The 18459-nt window shown below is 38.4% G+C and overlaps 1 protein-coding gene across 4 annotated transcripts in view; it reads right to left on the reverse strand.

The window, feature by feature from the left end:
- PTPRM (protein tyrosine phosphatase receptor type M) overlaps positions 1 to 18459 on the reverse strand; it is a 407502-nt gene that overhangs the window by 42381 nt on the left and 346662 nt on the right. For all 4 annotated transcript variants that reach the window (XM_081205534.1, XM_081205536.1, XM_081205535.1 and 1 more), the window contains 3 exons: positions 12491 to 12578; positions 6466 to 6542; positions 4016 to 4052 (listed from right to left, as the gene is read on the reverse strand). In XM_081205534.1, coding sequence (XP_081061660.1) covers positions 4016 to 4052; positions 6466 to 6542; positions 12491 to 12578 — 202 coding nt within the window. The remainder of the gene's footprint in view (positions 1 to 4015; positions 4053 to 6465; positions 6543 to 12490; positions 12579 to 18459) is intronic.

Genomic DNA, 18459 nt, shown 5'->3' on the forward strand with positions numbered 1-18459 from the left:
CATGGAATAGCAAATATTCTGTCATATTTAAGGGTATAAACTAGGTAGTGCACAATAAAACCACACATCCTTATTGGCTTAGCAAGAATTATTTCCAACCAATATCAGGAAAATTCCAACCAAACAATATTTAAATGACACTGCATTCTTCTTGTATAGCAAGGAGCTCTGATACCAGTCTTCACCTCATCCAAGCAGAAATCAAGTCACAAAAAGAACTGTACACTTCTATATTTTTTTTAATCAATTGTGCTTTACAATACAGCTGCAGTGCCAAGTAAATGAAGTGAACCATTTTAATTGTGTTGCTTAGATAAATGTATCTGCACCAAAAGCTCTAAATGAAAACACTTGGGCTCAAATGAGATTTAGGAACTGCAGAGGTAATCTCTACAAAGCCTTGATCTAAATAGCAATTGAACATGGAAGGAAAGGCAGATACTTTTTTTAAAAAGAGCCAATAAGCTTCTACCACTGTGACGAAGGCAAGATCTGGGCACCACTTACAACACTAGGTACAGCAGTGATTTTCATAGCATAAGTAGGATCTAATTAACAAGGAAGAAAGGAATGTACAGAAAACAGGATTTTCTTTCCCATAGATATTCTGTTCCGGGAGAATAAGGAGAACATTTACTAAAAAGACTGGAGGTGAAATGAATGAATGTCTTCACTGAATGCAGAAGGTACCAGGCAAGCTTCCCTGGGGAATGTATCCCACCGACAGGTGCCACCACCAAAAGGCCCCTTCTATTGCTTCCACCCTCCACACGTCCTATGGAAAGGGCACTCTGAGGAGGGCATTTGGAGATGATACTGAGGCCAGGATAGGCTTGTTTGGGAACAGTGAATGTATTCTGTATAAGGTTGTAAATATTAGAGCTGGGAATCTGAACTGGGCCAGGAAATGCACTATGTGCCATTTGTATTCTGATTGCTTGGTATTTTGCAATTTTGCTATTTATGCTACCACAGTCAAAGCTGTGTAAACACTTGCGTTATAAATGCTTATCTTTAGGGGCTTATAAGGCTGACACGAAAGGATTTTCCCATGGTTGAAGCATGATAAGTTTGTTGCATTGAGGAAGAAAATTATATTCACAATATAAGTGAGAAAGTAAATGGTTTGTTTTACAGCTAGAGGCAAACTGAAGGTATAAGAATGCCTGTTTGCAGGTGCTGATTTAGAATTAGTAATTAAAATATTTTATTAGGCCTAATATATTTAAACCATACCTTAATAACTTGAGCCTTAAGCACATCAAATATAATTACTGCTCCTGTGTTTAATTGTATGTCTAATTGTAATATTACTTTTACTGGTTACACTGCTTATGTCAGGTAAGTATGATATGCAGGCAAATTTGTTATATGATAAGCACCACACGAATCAACTTATGAGTATGCACAAACAAATTGAGTTTTTCTGTGGAATGTACACATTTCTGCTGGACATTTCAACGATTTCAATCTTCTGTGAACATACTGGGGTTTGCCATATGGCTCTTTGTTCTCCAGTTACTTTTTACTCTGCAGATATTGTCTATCTAATTAGCACTTGCATTTTTAATTTTTGTTTAAAAAATGAAGCCACTTTAAAGGTTTTAGTTTTTCTTAGTAGTAAGCAAGTGACCAGTTCAGAGAACATGCATTTATGCATGTTGTTTAATTTTTCAACAATTATCTGATAAAAGCATGGAAACATTCATAGAATTGTAGAATTGTAAGATACCATGAGGATCATCTATGCAGGAATATTTCACCCAATGTGGGGTTTGAACCCACAACCCTGAGTCTCATGCTTTACCGACTGAGCTGTCTACTTCTGCTGTCTACATTAATTCCCCCCAGCCTGCTGCTCTACCGATGTTTTGGACTGTAACTCTCCTTCAGGCCCATTCAGCATGGCCATACTGGCTGGGGCTGATGGCAGTGTAGACCTAAATATTGGGTGGGGGGGGGGGGATCAGTTTGAGGAAGATGACCTACACTGTGGAATCAAACACGGCTACCAGCCCACCTTTTAGCTGAAATGGGATTTTAAATAAATATTCTCAATTGGAAAATGTCAAATAGTCCTTTTAAAATTGTGCCTGCCTGTTCTTTATGCATGATCCATTACATCAAGACAATAGTTTTCTTATTACAAGTATGACCCAGGTGCTTATTGTGACTGTCTCTGTCAATTACTGTAGATCACCTGAAGTCTTCATTAGTGGCAATTTCAGCCTATTATAGCTACTGTAAAGAAGAAAAGTACCGTAGATGCTCATTTTCTAACCCAAATTGCAGGTTTAGAATATGTTGCACTTAAAACATAGCTTAATGGTCCCTTGATACAACAATAGGTAAAACAGTTTTTGTCCTCCTTACACCAGTTTCCTAATCAACCTGATTTGAAAGACACAAAAGGTAAGCTCATTGCTAAGCAAAACCCTGTAAAGCTAAATCTTGTTCATTTGGAAGATTCCAAAACAGTAAAAAAAAACTAAAACACAAGTGATTAGGCAACCCTCCAGCTTTGTTGAAAAGCCAGATTGGTAGCCGATTGCAAACCGATTATGTTTGCCACTATTTAGTGGCATCCAATTATATTTGCTCATTAACACTTGATATGTTGAATGGAGCTTAAGAAGAGCACTAGGACAATTAAATAGCAATCTCAACTCTGTAGGGATTTGAACTAATTTCTCAAATGATTTCCTTTTCCTGAAGAGCATAGTACAAAGGAATAACATGCATGAAAATGGGAATGGGTTGGATCAGAAATGTTACTGAAAGAATGATGGTGAAATATTTTAATGGACATATCCAAAATGTCTGTTCAGATGTTTTAGTCAAATGTTCTCGCTTTCAGTAAAGGTATGGGTTGCAGCCATTGCTAGTCGAACTCAAAGTAGACTCCTTGAAATTGATGGGCATGACTAACTGGGGTGCATTCATTTCAGTGGGTCTACTCTGAGTAAAATTTAGTTGGATGGAACCCTTTCGTTTCCTCCCAAAATAGGAGTAAGAGTCAGCTAATTTCCTCAGTCACCAGTTTATGTCTGGAGATAATGGAGGAAAAGGCAAGACTGTGACATTCATGTTCTTATCTTTCTCCAATTCAGGCATCTCTAACAGGCCTCTATCAGGCCAGTTATACCTCATCCCGAAGCCACACAGGTGGAGTGCATAATGCATTGCAAATATGGCTCAAAATGGGAGACTACAATTCATTCATTCATCTGTTACCGGTTCTCTGCATTAAAGTGCAGAACCTTGTTTAAACATGAACCATCTCTCTCTCTCTCTCTCTCTCTCTCTCTCTCTCTCTCTCTCACACACACACACACACACAGTTGGCTATCACTTTAAATACCCTGTAGTGGAATAAATTGTCACTAGGTGGCAGTATAGAGCTGTTTTGTAAGGGGCAACATGAGCATCTAAATTTTAGAAACCAAAACAAAGCCATAGTCCTTCCTTCATTTTTCTGTGGTAGGTAGAAGAAAGTTGTTCTATGGAGCCAAGCTGTTGGTTTTGCACATTGAACGAAGTATAAGGAAACATTAAAATAGCAACCATATCCAAAATATCAGTAAAAAAAGGTGAGAATTTCCCAACATGTTAGGAATCAGTTTTCTCAAGGTAGAGGAAAAAATTACACCAAGTTTAAAACACCTGTTGTCTTAGCATATGAAGCCGAGTGAAGCTGCTCTGTATACTGTGCCAGATTTGGGTACAAGAGTATTAGAACTAGGAAGTTGTACAGCCATTTTTAATGAGCCTAAAAGCCTAATTAAATATATACAGTACTGTTCATCACAGATTCTTTCAAGATTCTTCACTTCTGTCATAAATTGGGGGGTGTTTTGGGATCAGAGAGCTAATCTGAAGAAATCAGGTGCACTGACTATAGTATTAGTTGTTTATTACAACATAAGCGAAAGTGAAAACCTTCACAAGTGCATTTCCCACATAAAAGAGCAATACACATGTATACAAGAAACTTATAAATGTGAGATCAACTTACCTTGCGTAGCAATATAGTGGTTTGGCCTGTGATAACCCTGAAATAAATTTTTAAAAAGCGTTTTGTGTGAATCTTGCGCAATCTGTCACAGGAACAAGGCAAAAAACATAAACATAAATACGCAGAAAGAAACCTACTAAGGGCAAAGGTTTCACCTTATGAATATGAGAAAAGCTGACAGGTGTAGCAGCTATAGCTGACAGGAGGCTTTTAAAGCTGTGTGTGATTAGGTAAGGAGTTACAGCTGCTGTATTCTAGAGGCTCCTGTTCTTTTCCAAGGAAATGGTCTAACCTAGTGACACCTGCAGGTAGCAGCAACATTTGTTTAAAACCCTTTCACTTCTCAAAATTCCTGCAGCATTGCAAGGCACAGCAGCTAAGGTCAAATGTTTAAGTTATCAGGGCAGCATATTATCCACTGAAAAACTGCTTTCCTGTAATCTGATTCTACATCACCCAGATACTGTTTGGCACATCCAATCATCACATGGTTACTTGCCAGCCCAGTTCTGCTAACTGAGCAGCAGTAAAGGGAGAAATAATGTTGAAATCAGTGCTTCTCATCTGGTTATTACTACGGAACCACAAAGAACTATGGAACTTCTTCTGTGGCTACTGTTGGGCCTGGGTAATACAAGAATTAGGCCTAAGCTCTAAACGATTGGCCATTCCTTAAAGTAGGAACATAGGAAGCTGTTTTTTATCAAGTCAGACCACTGGCCTAACTGCTCCTTATTATCGATAATATGCTTTACCACTGAGCTGCAGCTCATCCATGAAATTTAAATGGCAAGAGCAGGAAAAGTAACTGTTACGTACAATTCTATAAGGTTTGTATTACACTTGCCCATCAATGATTATTATGTTTACATTGCCTTTACATACACACTTCTAATGAAGCACAAAATTTATGTACAATTGCCACTGAAACTAATAGGATTTGCAGTTCTGGTGTACTTAAAAATTAAAAATGAATCCAAAAGAGAAACATTACAGGCAAAACTGCATACCAAGCTGTTAACAGTAGAAACTTCTTATCAGTATTAATAAAGTTAATGCTAAATCTTTTCCATCTTTAGACATCTATACCTTTAAAGCACATTCCCACCTTCTCAAAGAATTATGGGCACTGTAGTTTGTTAAGGGTTGCTGGGAATTGAACTCTATGAGGAGTAAACTACAGTGTCCAGAATTCTTTAAGGGGAAAAGTGTTTTGAATGTGCTTTAATAGTTGTTTGTGACTGGGGGGAAATTCCATTTTGTTGAACTAAGAATGGTTTGCTCAGCTCTAACTTGAAAACAACAAGAGGAATTCAGTCCTGTGCATTAGGATTCTTCCATCAGTTGAAGCATTTTTGCTTGCCAGATGGAATGATCTCCCCTCTGCTCCCCATGTGTGCTATTCTGGGGGATCTTACGTTTCGATTTAAAGCTAAATTAACCACTATTTAGAAGCATTTAGTTTACAGCATGGCAAAACACACACTCCTTAACGCTGAGACTGCCAAATAAGATGTGCAATTTGCTTGTTGAAACTCTTGCAGGGTAAAAAAAACGCAACAAACAAACAAACAAACAAACTAGTTTTAATTAACTGAGAAAGAAATGATCTAAATTCACTTTTGTCATAGTAATTGGGAAATTGTGCATATAAGGTATTGGCAGCTTTGTCACAAGGTGTCACTAATGAAGACAAAAGCAATGTTGATATCAATTAAGATGACTAGGTTGTTCTGAGTTACTAAACATTAATGTTATGTGTGAACATGAAAATTACTGATTTTCTTTGCAGACTTAGTGCTTAAAATGGCATTGACTCTTCCTTGATTTCCAGCTCTACTTTTGATTTCATTCTTTCTATGCCCCCCAAATGCTGTCTCTTAAAGAATTTATTCTAATGTAAAACATTAAGTTAACATGATGCAGAATGAACAAAGAAACAGTCTTCAATAATTAAACAGCATACATATTTAATGAACTGTCTTGCTTGCATTAGAAGTCCTGCTTAACAGATGCAGTCTATACTTTGAAGGCTGCTTAAAAGTGCCGAGATGACAAGAGATTGCAAGCCACTGCATTAGGAATTATAGAGTTTTGTCACATTAATATGCAAACAGACCCCCTTTAAAAATTGAATCATGCCAAGTTGTTGACAGAAAATGAAAATAACATGTCTTTGGTCCCCCATAAATTTCAGGAGGAAAAGTAGCCAGATAAAATTACTGGCAAGTCTCCACTCCAATACATGGCAATTTTAGGAAATGCCTGATTTTATTTTCTTTGGTCGTTTTAATCTCAACTCTAGCATACAAGAGGGGGTCTCCAGATTGGTTTCTCACAGAATTTAACAGCTGGCATCCTGATTGCATGCAACATCATTTGAAATATCAAATGAAAGTCTTTCCTTAAAATAATACTGTTAAATTTCTTGTCTAGATGAGTATACGTACATCGATATAATTTCCATTGATGTAGTCAGAGTTTAAGTCCCCTTCAATGGGCTGCAGCCTAACTCGAGAATGATCATCTGAAATAGAACACATAACACATGCATTAAGGAATTTGTATTCTACTCAATACTCATCAAATAACAGTCAACATCAAATAGTCACATGGATAATAGTAGGAACACAAGATGACAAGATACATTGTCCCCTCACAATGCTATGATTACTTTAAAAAAACATAAAAAGAAAACAAGTCAGTTGGCCCTGTCCTCAGGGGTAGAATAAAATCTGAAATAAACTTCCATCCAAAAATCTTTATGGTTTTCAGTGTTCCTCCCCTAACAGTGTTTTCGTAAACAAAGTTCAGACTGAAATGCAATATTAGTGATGATTTTGAGTTGGCACGACTTTCATGCACTCCTTATTACAAACCATTTCTTCCCAATTCTTAGTCTTTGTGTGATGCAAATCAGTCATAGGCTTGCTGTTTGTGGACCACAACATTTTCTTCCTGGATCGGTTGCCAAGTGCAAAGACATTTGAAAGCCTTCTGAATTAGAACTCAACTCCTTATGTTATCTCTGTGGAGGCTGTCCTCTGCGTTCCAAGCAGAAGAATGAATAGTTAGGATGCAAAAGGAAACAGGTAACACCATGGAATAATGTGTATTGCTCGGTTTGTGGTTGTTCGTGTTACTGAGATGTTTCAGTCAAGATGTTAATACACAGTCACAATGTTACATTCCAGTTTCCATGTGAAAGGCTGCTTGAAGGCTTCAGCATAAAATAGCATTCATGGGGGCTGAGCTCTTTGGGCCACACCCCCAATATTTTTGGGGAGGGGGTGGGCTCCCCAATGTCCTAAAAATTAGGGAGTCGAGGAGGCCATCAGCAGCCAGCTCCTTCTCCGCCTCCAACCTGCCATGGAGAGAAAAGAGGCTCAAAGCAGTCCGCCGCTGGTGGCAGTGTGGCAGTGGTAAGAGGAGGAGGGGGAAGCTGTGCTGCCGCCATGTTTAGGTCCTCTGTCAGCTCCTCCCAATGTCCTGACATCACATGTGTGATACACCACCACCCCGCACCAAACTGCTCTCAACAAACTGGCGCCTCTGATCACCTGTACCATGTGGAGACTTTCCATGAAACTACCCATGATACAGAAACCTTTCAATTGACTTCCGGCATGATGGCAATCAGGTCAGAATCTACTCTGAATGCTGGTGGAGAATGACAGAGCACATGCACAGCGACACTTACATGCACCTAGCAACATTTCTACCTTCCATTAATTCAGTGCAGCTCACTTTAATTTGGTATCCACCACAGTAAATTTTCCACTATTATACGTGTCATGGTATTGGAGTTGACCTGAAAACGTACTTCAGATCACTGTAGGTTTATGGGCCATGGAATAAAATTGCTCTCTGTAGGAATATGAAAGGGGTTTCTGTATTATCACAGAAATAAATTACCTGGAAGTGTCAATGTGATTAGGTGTGCAGTTGTAATTTAGATAGGGAAACTTACTGATCACCCACCAGCTGAATATTACTATACTTTCACATTACAATTATAATTTAGATTCAAAATACAATTCAAATTTAAATAATAAAAAATAGAAATCAATTACTCACAGGTTTACCAGGCCAGAAAGATTATACAAAGAAGGTAAGTATTAAGAAACTCTGGGGGGAAAGTGAGCTACCTGTACTCTGAAAATCAGCGGTTTTACTCTGCAGTTAGGGAGGCTACTTAGAGTAACTAGATTCATTCTCTCTGGAGTTGGAGAATGAATAAACAAGCAACCTTTACTCTACTTTTTCCTCTTCACTTGTCACCACTTTCTGAACAAATAGTAACTTGTTAAAGTAAGAAGAAATATAGTGTTGTTTTAAAACAGGAATACCCAACATGTTGCACTTCCAATTTTCTGGACAACAACTCCATCATGCCTGAAAATTGGACATACTGGCTGGAACTGATGGGAATTGTAGTGGGAAACATCAAGACAGCACCACCCTGGCTACCCCTGTTCTGAATCATTGCATTGTTGTTGTTGTTGTTTTGCTTCCCCACCCCTCTTAGCTTCAACCTCTGTTGAAAATGCAAGACATAAACTACCTAAACAAACCAACAAATCAACACCAGGGCAGCATCTCTGGAATATATTCTGTATGTCTGTTTCCACGGGTGTCTCTCTGGATGCATTACAAATACTCATGATACTACTTTTAAATGACTGATTAACTGTGGAAATTGGAAGAGTACGTCTTACAGGAAAGATTATTTCCCTTAATGCATTCTGCAAAACCCCCAAGCACATCAGTAATATGATACCTTGGAAAGCAGAAAGATAAAATTATGGAATTCCACCTGGTTTTGGTTGTGTTTTTTAAAAAGTCCATGTCGCTCTCAGATTGATTAAATGCTATTCCTTAAAATGGTGTTTGTGCTCTCATGGCCAAATTCACAAGGCATGTTTAACTTATGTTCAACTGGAATGAAAGGAGGTTTGTGTCATGGGAAGTTTATTTCAAGACTAAACAGTTTGCCCTCTTGTATGCCCCTCTGTAAGTAGGTTCTTCTGGAAAAACTCATGACATGTGCACAACTCTTTGGAATACAGTCATAACTCGGGTTGAATGTGCTTCAGGTTGAGTGCTTTCGGGTTGCGTTCCACAGCAACCCGGAAGTAACAGAGCGCGTTACTGCTGGGTTTTGCCGCTCGCGCATGCGCTCAAAATGACGTCACACGCATGCACGGAAGCGGCAAAATGCAACCCACGCATGTACAGACGTGGCATCGTATCTTACGTTCCATTCAGGATGCGAACGGGGCTCCGGAAAGCATCCTGTTCGCATCCCGAGGTACCACTGTACTGCCTTAGTTGTCTACTAAACAATCCTACAGAAATATCTTGACTCTTTGTTAGCTGTGCTAGCTCTGTCAGACAAACAGGAATATGTAAATGCCTTTTTGCTAGAGCAAGCACATACGACTTTGAATGCTTTACGGTAGTGGTTACTTTCTAGAGGAAACTAGATTGTAACAGGCATCTTGTGGAAATTCATATTTTCTTTACTATGCGAGTCTGTATTTTTGAATAACTATAGCAGAAGACTCAAAGAGCCCGAACCTGATGTTACAAAAGCTTCTTATTTTTCAATCCTTATGGGGAAATGGATGGTGCATATTTAGAAGAAGAAGAGTTTGGATTTGATATCCCGCCTTTCACTCCCTTTAAGGAGTCTCAAAGCGGCTAACATTCTCCTTTCCCTTCCTCCCCCACAACAAACACTCTGTGAGGTGAGTGGGGCTGAGAGACTTCAAAGAAGTGTGACTGGCCCAAGGTCACCCAGCAGCTGCATGTGGAGGAGCGGAGACGCGAACCCGGTTCCCCAGATTAGGAGACTACCGCTCTTAACCACTACACCACACTGGCTCTCACTGCACACTGCACCCTTTAGGAGGGCAGGAAGTAAAGAGCTGTTTTATGGTGCTTTACAGTGGATTTAGATTCCATTACTGAATATGCGTAGTGATAAAAGGATGTGATGCTGCTGATATTAAAATATTTTACCTCTGTATCGCTATACCAAAGCCATTTTGACAGTAACAAGTTGCAGCGTATAGTTATTAGAATGCTGGATATTGTTACAAGTTTATGAAAGCGCCTATCGCTTTGGTTTTATGTAAGAGGATGGTCGATAAAACAAGCTTAATGCACCTAAATTGTTCCGAATCTTTCTCCAGCCTTTACACTGGTGGGAAGCTAGGAAATATTTTGCTGAGAGACAAACTTCTGCAGCTTCAGGAGAGGTACCTGAAGGGAGTCCATGCTGAAGGTCTCTGGGGATATGATGCAGTTAGCAATTGTAATGTCTGCTTTAGGCATTTGGCCACTTCCAATATTGCTTTTATTTTTAAAAAATAGATATTCGAATGATAATATGAGTCACTTTAATTAATAGGAAACAAATCCAACTGCTCTGGAACTTTGGCTGAGCTGCTTCTTTGCATTCAATTTGTTCAGCTATTCTTTAAACTAAGGCACAGACATGGTAAGAGGGATGGATGTCACATGCCTGCTCTTTGCACTACAATAATGGTGCCAAGAAAAAGGGCAGTTTTGAAAGCTTCCTTGGTAAGAATTCTTTCTTTACACCTTCTCAGAAGTGTCTCTTCCTTGCAAGCAAACGCCTCATTCAACATACCCTTATTCTATTCACTACATAATATGCTCTCCTGTAAATGTACCCAGTGTCAGCTAATGTGTATTTGTCAAAATCCATTACCCTATTTTAGCAAACGTTCCACACTTGTATAACCCTTATTCTTTAATGGTTCTACTTTTAAGTCAAGAGACCTTCAGATAAGAGGATGGCAAAGCCATTAAATGCTTTCCTCATAGTGAACATGAACCTTAGTGAAGTCTATTCGCTAGAGGCCGTCTTCAAAAGGGCGAATGCTTATTATTTAGTGTCATCATTTACCTATCTGTGTGATTAATTAAAACTCTGATCCAGTAGGAATGAAGACTGCAATCCTACACACACTTACCTAGAAGAAAGTTCTGTCATACTTGTGGGGAAAGTGTCATGAATGGCTGTAAGCCACATGAGGAAATGGGGTCACAGACTATTTTAATTACATAAAATGTGATGCTCAACTCTCTTTGGACGTCTTTAGTTTTACTGACTAAAGGAGCATATTTTAAGCAACATGTGTCTGAAGCTAGTGTAACTGGCATTGGGCTGTAGATGTAGCAGTTTGTAGACAATATATTTTAAACAAAAACAATACCATCATTGCTTACTTGATATTTACACAAACCTTCAGCCACAGTGGACACAATCCAGCAAATGTTAGGCATTTCTGAGAGCCAAACTAAATGTGCAGGCAGTTTCACATACAAATGGGAATGAGATGGTCTGCTTATGAGTTCAAGGGTGGGAACTAAAACCCAACCTCCTCTCCTGCCTTGTGTTGCTATTTAAGTAGTTTCTCCTTAGCTGCCTCCAGTATGAGACATGAGCTGGGCACTGAGAAGTTTGCTTCAAACCTACAGAGTACAGTGTAATAGACAAGGGAGGGGTTGATTTCCCCCTCCTCCCCCATATGCTTTTTTTTAAAGAAGACATGTGTAGACCCTCCCCTCCTTCATTTCATGTGCTTAATAGACACACAACTGCCACACATGTCTACTTTGGTTCTCAAAGTCCCACTGAAATAAATGGAAATCAAGTGTACCACTAACCCTTTATTGGGAGCTAGGTGTGTTTCGCTTTCACAGCATTCCACTCCCCACTTCTGTATGGAAACATTATGGTTGAAGCATTACGTATAAAAACATTACAGCTGAAATATGAGACAAGTTATTATATGTGTACTTATCAACAGTACTGATTCCACATCAATAATCAGTAATGTAGTACTGTAACAACCTGTCTCATATTTCAACTGTAATGTTTTCAGGACAGGGGACCATATTTCAATTTCCATTTTTCCATTGTGCTACTGTAGGAGGATCCTAGACCCTAGAGAATATAATATATCATTATTAAATATAGTTTGGTTCTATCCTTCCTCTGAGGAGCTCAAGGTCACCAGCCTGAGCGCCATGGCTAAGATACAAGGTGAAATCCTTTCCTGCAGTCCAACACTAATCACTATTCCACACTGGATCTCTCGCCAATTCTGTTCTGAAGTCTTTAAGCTATTAAAGTACTTACTTCTCCCATATTCTTTAATTATGGTGGCTGGAGCTCAGTTTTTTACTCCACACAAATAGATGGTAATTGTTTTATTGATTTGTTAATTACTTTGTATAGTTTATGCTGCATTTGTGATGTTCTATTATGTTCTGGTTATTTATTATTTGTAAGCCGCTTTGGGATTCATTTGAATGAAAAGTGGCAAAGAAATACAATAAACGAAGTCAACACAAATCAAACATATAGAGGTGGGCAGCGTTGTCAAGTTGCTAAAAGGAAATTTACACAGAGGTACAACTACACTTGTCAACACTTACATGCAATGATATTCCCATATCTATTCTTCATTCGGTTCTCATCTTTTTTAGCTGAGTCCCAAGGTGCAGACTGTCCTTCAAAGAAACTCTGTTAAAAAGAAACAGGGGAAGCAAAAACAACACTAAGCGAAAGAATATGTAGTAGAACAAACACTGAAGATAACACAGAAAGACACAAGGAGAAAATACCACAGCAACGTGCAAAACACGTAAAGGCTGAACTGTAGTTATTGTTTGTTCCTTTGCTTGTTACTTATAAGTAATTTCATGAGCGGTTATGAAAACATTTTTCTTTTTAAAATAAACGAAGCATCAATAGATTTAGAAGATAAGGCTGAAGCATAGTACAGTCGAGTATTAGCAGAGATAGGATGAGCCGGACATTCAGAATAATGACAGCAAAAAAGAAGTGAAAGGTTTTTAAGAATCATCCTGAAACTTTTAGAGGTCATTTCCATTACAACAAAAGTCAAAAGTTTATCCTGCTCTGATTATCATGGATCAGTGAGGCTCAATATGGTGTTTAAACTTTCAGAATACACAGTCAACTGAAGGTATGAAATACTCTTTCACTACCCCGGACACACGTGTGTCTTCTTCAGATTTAAAGGTCTGTATACACACATTTAAAGTGCATGGCTTCCCCCCAAGAATCCTTGAAATGTAGTTTGTTATTGGTGTTAGGAATTGTAGCTTTGTGGGGGGTAAGTTTTTAATATTTGATGAATTACTGTATTTTAATCTTTTGTTGGAAGCCGCCCAGAGTGGCTGGGGAAACCCAGCCAGATGGGAAGGAAGGAAGGAATGAGGGAAAGAATAAACAAACAAACAAACAAACAAACAAACAAACAAACTATAGTTGCTAAGATGGGGTGGGGAGTCATGTGCTTTAAATGTGTTTTTATGTATGGTGTGTATGCAGTCCATGAGAAAGGAGCATCATTCATTTATTCCATATTGTTCACTGGATCATTAAGGTTGGGACAACTTGTCATGACTGGATTTCTCTTTAAAAGGACAGAATTCCATTATGCAGCCTAAATAAGGGGGACCCAATAAGACGCGATTCAGTTATAAAGGCTTTCCACTGAAGAAAAGACTTCTATAGCTAATGGCACTTGGCTAAATGGCTTTTCCTTAGGCAATACCTCTTTGCATGCAATTCATGTCCACATTTGTTTTGTTAAAGTCATTATTTACAATACCTCATAAGATTATTGAATTTCCAGGAAGGGGAAAATGTTTTCATCATGCAGATAACCTGGTTCAATATTTGCTTAACCATAGCACTATATTATTTAATCAGGTTTATTTAAGAATTAATTCATTTGGGTTAGGAGTGCACATTCACTGGTCAACTAGGGATGAAAGTAGGCAGATAGATTTCCACCCCAGGCTGTATTTGTCCCAAGCAGAGCCGTTTCTCTTCCGCTACAGCTTGGCTTTCACTACAACCCACATTGCTTGTCTCCTATCTGCTATATGACCAGATATAATGTAAATAATGATGTAATTGATTTCAGTGCATCTCAATGGAAAAGGGACAACTAAAACAATCCAGAAAACACTGTAAATATTTACATGATGTTTGTGGGCTAAAAAAACAAACAAGAAAGGCAGCAGATACTACTTGTCTTTGCTTGCATGATTTCCATTCCTGACCTCCGACGAAAATGAGAATGGCAGCAATTCCCACTCTCGTTTCCCTTTCTGATGGAATTATCTGACATCCCTGGTTAGAGTTCCGTTGCCATAGGGATTTGTGTGCGGCAGAAATGGTTTGTGCCTGCTTGGCCCCATTACCTGCCCTACCTGTGCTCAGCATAACTTATGAAAGAGTCTGTATGTCTGGGCGTAGGCTATGTACATAGAACCGGGGGCATACAGTGTTCCCATGTGTACAATTTGTTGGTATGAAGGCTGTTTCAGAATGGATGCCAAAAGCACCGAGGACAGTGGTCATGAACCTGCACCTTCCTATGTATACTCACTCTCCTCAGAAATAATAATCCTTCATTGTGAATAATATTTTCTCTAGTAAATACAACAGCAGTTGTCTGATTCTGAATGCATAAGTGGTATCTTTAGGCCTGTGAGTGCTGTAGGAAAGAGCTTCCATTTCTCTGCCTCTCTCTCTCTCCCTGACCTGCCATCCACCAATATAAATGCTCAGTCTCCCCTAATAAAACTTCTGAACAGGACTTAAAACCCTTATAAGATAAAGTTAAAAATTTGAATAGAAAGAACATCCTTCTCTATTTAACTATAAGTACTTTAAGAATAATTTTCACAAAAACCAATTTAAATTTTAGAGACATCTAGCAGCCTCTTCTCCTTTTAAATTCTAATGCCGGGTCTTCCAAAAGGGAAGATTTCTATATGAGGCTTATTCTGTATTAATATGAAGAATGTACGAAGAACAACAACTCAAATTCAACTGTAGCAACACACTCCTTGGCACCATAGTTAACTGTAACAAAGTAAATTGTCTTTCAGATTTATCTCTAAACAATGAACCTCTAGAGTGAGCAGATAAGTTTTTATAATTCTCCTCTTATTCAAAGAATTCCCTAGGTTCAATATACACATTTATGATATAATTAATGTACAAGGTGTGTGTGTGTGTATGTTTGTGTATGTTTGTGTATCTAAAATTTACATTTGTTCTCAAGCTGCAGTCCCCCTCCCTACTTCCTGCAATAAAAATGGTTTCAGGAGGGTTGAACAAATGCTTTCACTGAAATGTATGTGGCATTTTCACAAATAAACCCCAATTTCATTCTTTATAGTATGTAATTAAAGTGTTGTTTCTGACTATATCTCATATATTCTGCAGCAAGTCAGTGAACCATGGAAACACTCATAATAGTAGAATGTCTATAATACAATAAAATGAAACCACTCCATGAATATCAACTACTTTGCATTTTCAGAACTATTTCTGAATACTGTGTATAAGGAAATTGAACATTTCACAAACAAGCATATATTTTTCCTAAGCAAAACACATGCCTTGTGATTCTAAAACCTTCTCCAGATCAACCTTCCCTCATCAATTTCTGAAAGATATAATTACATGTCCCAATTGGACAACTCAGGAGACTGCAAGTACAAAATGGCAACAAGATATTTAAAATGAGAACTCCCTATTCCCATAAATAGATATATTATTACCCAGAAGGGTACCGATGTCAGAGTTATACATCATGTGCTGTAGGTTTGCCATGCAGTATGGATACAAGTTTTAGAGTTTTGCTTGTCTTTTACAATTCTACTCCATAATACACAATGAAAGTGAGTCCACAATAATAAAATGGAATACCAGAACTTGTCGCATCATAATTCATGGCTGGCTTATACATTTGTCAGAATCAAGGGGTAAAGCTATTCTCAGACTGTACCATGTGAAACTGCAGGTGGGGGATTCCAGGATAAATACTACTCCATAAAATTATTCACTGAAAATAGAAAACTAGTATACCTGAGAGCTGATTTCAGTTTTCTCCATGAGAAAGTATTATTCAAACATGTTTTCCTGCAGCTTAAAATGGTATAACCTGAGAACTGGACTCTGCTGAATGTAAAAAAAAATGGGCCCTAAGAAATGTTTCGGCTTTTGACACTCTCTCTCTCTCTCTCTCTCTCTCTCTCTCTCTCTCTTTTTCAGACAGTTTCACTACTAACATCTTAAATTAAGAAACTACAGATAAAGCCTTAAACTACCATTATAGAATCTGAAGCTGTACAGATCCTATGTTCTCTATATTAAAACTGTCAGGCACCCTAAGCATAGTTTCCCATGCAAACCATCATTTTAAGGATGCTTTGGCAAGTTCCAGCTGAAAAAAAAGCCCTGAAGACATGCCCATTGTGCACAACAGTTGCACAAGTATCAAACAAAAATGGTATCTGTGCAGGCAAGGTTTTAGACCAGGCATAGGCAAACTCGGCCCTCCAGATGTTTTGGGACTACAACTCCCATCATCCCTGACCACTGGTCCTGTTAGCTAGGGATGATGCCTATGCCTGTTTTAGACAAAGCCACTGCCATCTTCATGAAGCAAAGTTATACAAAATAATGAAGAAGCCAGTTCTTTATGCCACCCAGTTATGCACTGTAGTTTGAACACCGCTGAAAGCATTAAACTACAAGGTTTTTTTTATTCCAAGACATATAACAAACAGCATGTGGACAATTAAGAAGTATGATCGATATTGTTAATGTTTTTTAAAATATGTATATATTAGAAAAAAACCTGGATTGTTATGTTTTTTAGCCAAAAGTATTATTGTTCTTTTTGTGAGCATACCCTCCTTTTTGGCAATTTTTCAGAGACGTGAAAGTGTTTGCTATTCAGGAAACATTGTCCTCACTCTGAACTGCCTTTGCTTGTTCTCAGTGGTACCATAGCCAAAACTTGTTGGCTTTGCGGCATTGTTACATGCCATTTATCACACAATTCTCAAATGGATGGAATTTTCCAGGTTATTACTCCAGGAATTAGAGCAATTAGAAAGAAAAAAATGGCACTGAAACAGCAAAAGATAGGAAAAATTGTGGCCATAAAAAGAATGGAAGAATAGTGAACATTTTCACAACTAAGTCCCCATCCCCCGCCCCCGAAATAGTTCTCCTCCTGCTCTCCCAAAAGTGCTACTTTTCACCCGGCTATCAAAATGCAGTTCTAATCGTATGAAAAGGATGTAATCCTGAACAATAAAATGGCTTTTATTTTACAAAGCCAATTCAATTTTTCTCAAATAAAACTGACTAGTTCAATCTTTCATAGCCACCGGGGGGGGGGGGGGCTTGGTCTCAAGAGTATTCTCTATGACATGGTTCATGACAAGTCACCCCTTTCCTGATAATCAAGTGGTGAGTGCCTTTGCTTATGCAGCTGAAAAGCTGCGAAAGAAAGAGGGATCAGCAGGCTTAGGAGAACTCAAAGGTGTTTAGAAGGAGAGAGACAGAGTGTCTGATCTTTATTTGACCTCCTGATCTGATACTCAACTAAATTTCTTTCTGGTACAACTTTACTGTAGATCTAACCTATTATATCATATTTGGCGGAAGCACTTCATTTGTACTAAGTCTGGCCCGAGCTGAAAGATTGTACATGATGAAGAATCCAACACCAGTTCCCTTGATAGTTTGTCGTAACAGTAAATCAACGCTATCACTACTTTATGCTTTATTTCTAATTTGAGATTTTCAAGGTTTAGCCATTTGTCCTCTTAATGTTTCACTCTGTTAAGATTTAGAAGTGCTCCTATACTTTCTCCCCAATAAGTTACTTACACTTCCTAAGATGTAACAACATTTTCTGTTTGATGTGCTAATTTGTGTAATCTACTTTTTCCAGGCCTTTTCCCATATCCCAGCAGTTTTTCAAAATCTTTTATAATGGGTCAAAACTGGAAAAAATATTTATATCTATGTCCATATGAATGAGACTGCCACCTTGTGGGGCTTATTTAAAACTTGCTGTGCATGGCAACTGGTCCACAAGCCAATTTATGTCCAGTGCCTTGCTAAATAAATCTGTCCCTCCATATTACTGGGCAAACCAAGGGTGTTAGAAATACGTTCAAAAAGAAATTGTTATGATACAGTGTTACCTCGGGTTACATATGCTTCAGGTTACAGACTCCGTTAACCCAGAAATATTACCTCGGGTTAAGAACTTTGCTTCAGGATGAGAACTGAAATCTTGCTCCCGCAATGCGGCAGCAGCAGGAGGCCCCATTAGCTAAAGTGGTGCTTCAGGTTAAGAACAGTTTCAGGTTAAGAACGGACCTCCGGAACAAATTAAGTACTTAACCCGAGGTACCACTGTATTCTGAATTTTCCATAGAATGGTTAACTATGTAATGGTTTCTGTTATCATAGCTGTTGCCATTGCTCATTGATATCATTTTGAAAACAAAATACATCCAGGTAGAACAGAATCAGTTAATTAACCTAGTAA

This window comes from Podarcis bocagei, assembly GCF_964188305.1.
Source record: "Podarcis bocagei genome assembly, chromosome: 8".
NCBI classification, from domain to species: Eukaryota; Metazoa; Chordata; class Lepidosauria; order Squamata; family Lacertidae; genus Podarcis; species Podarcis bocagei.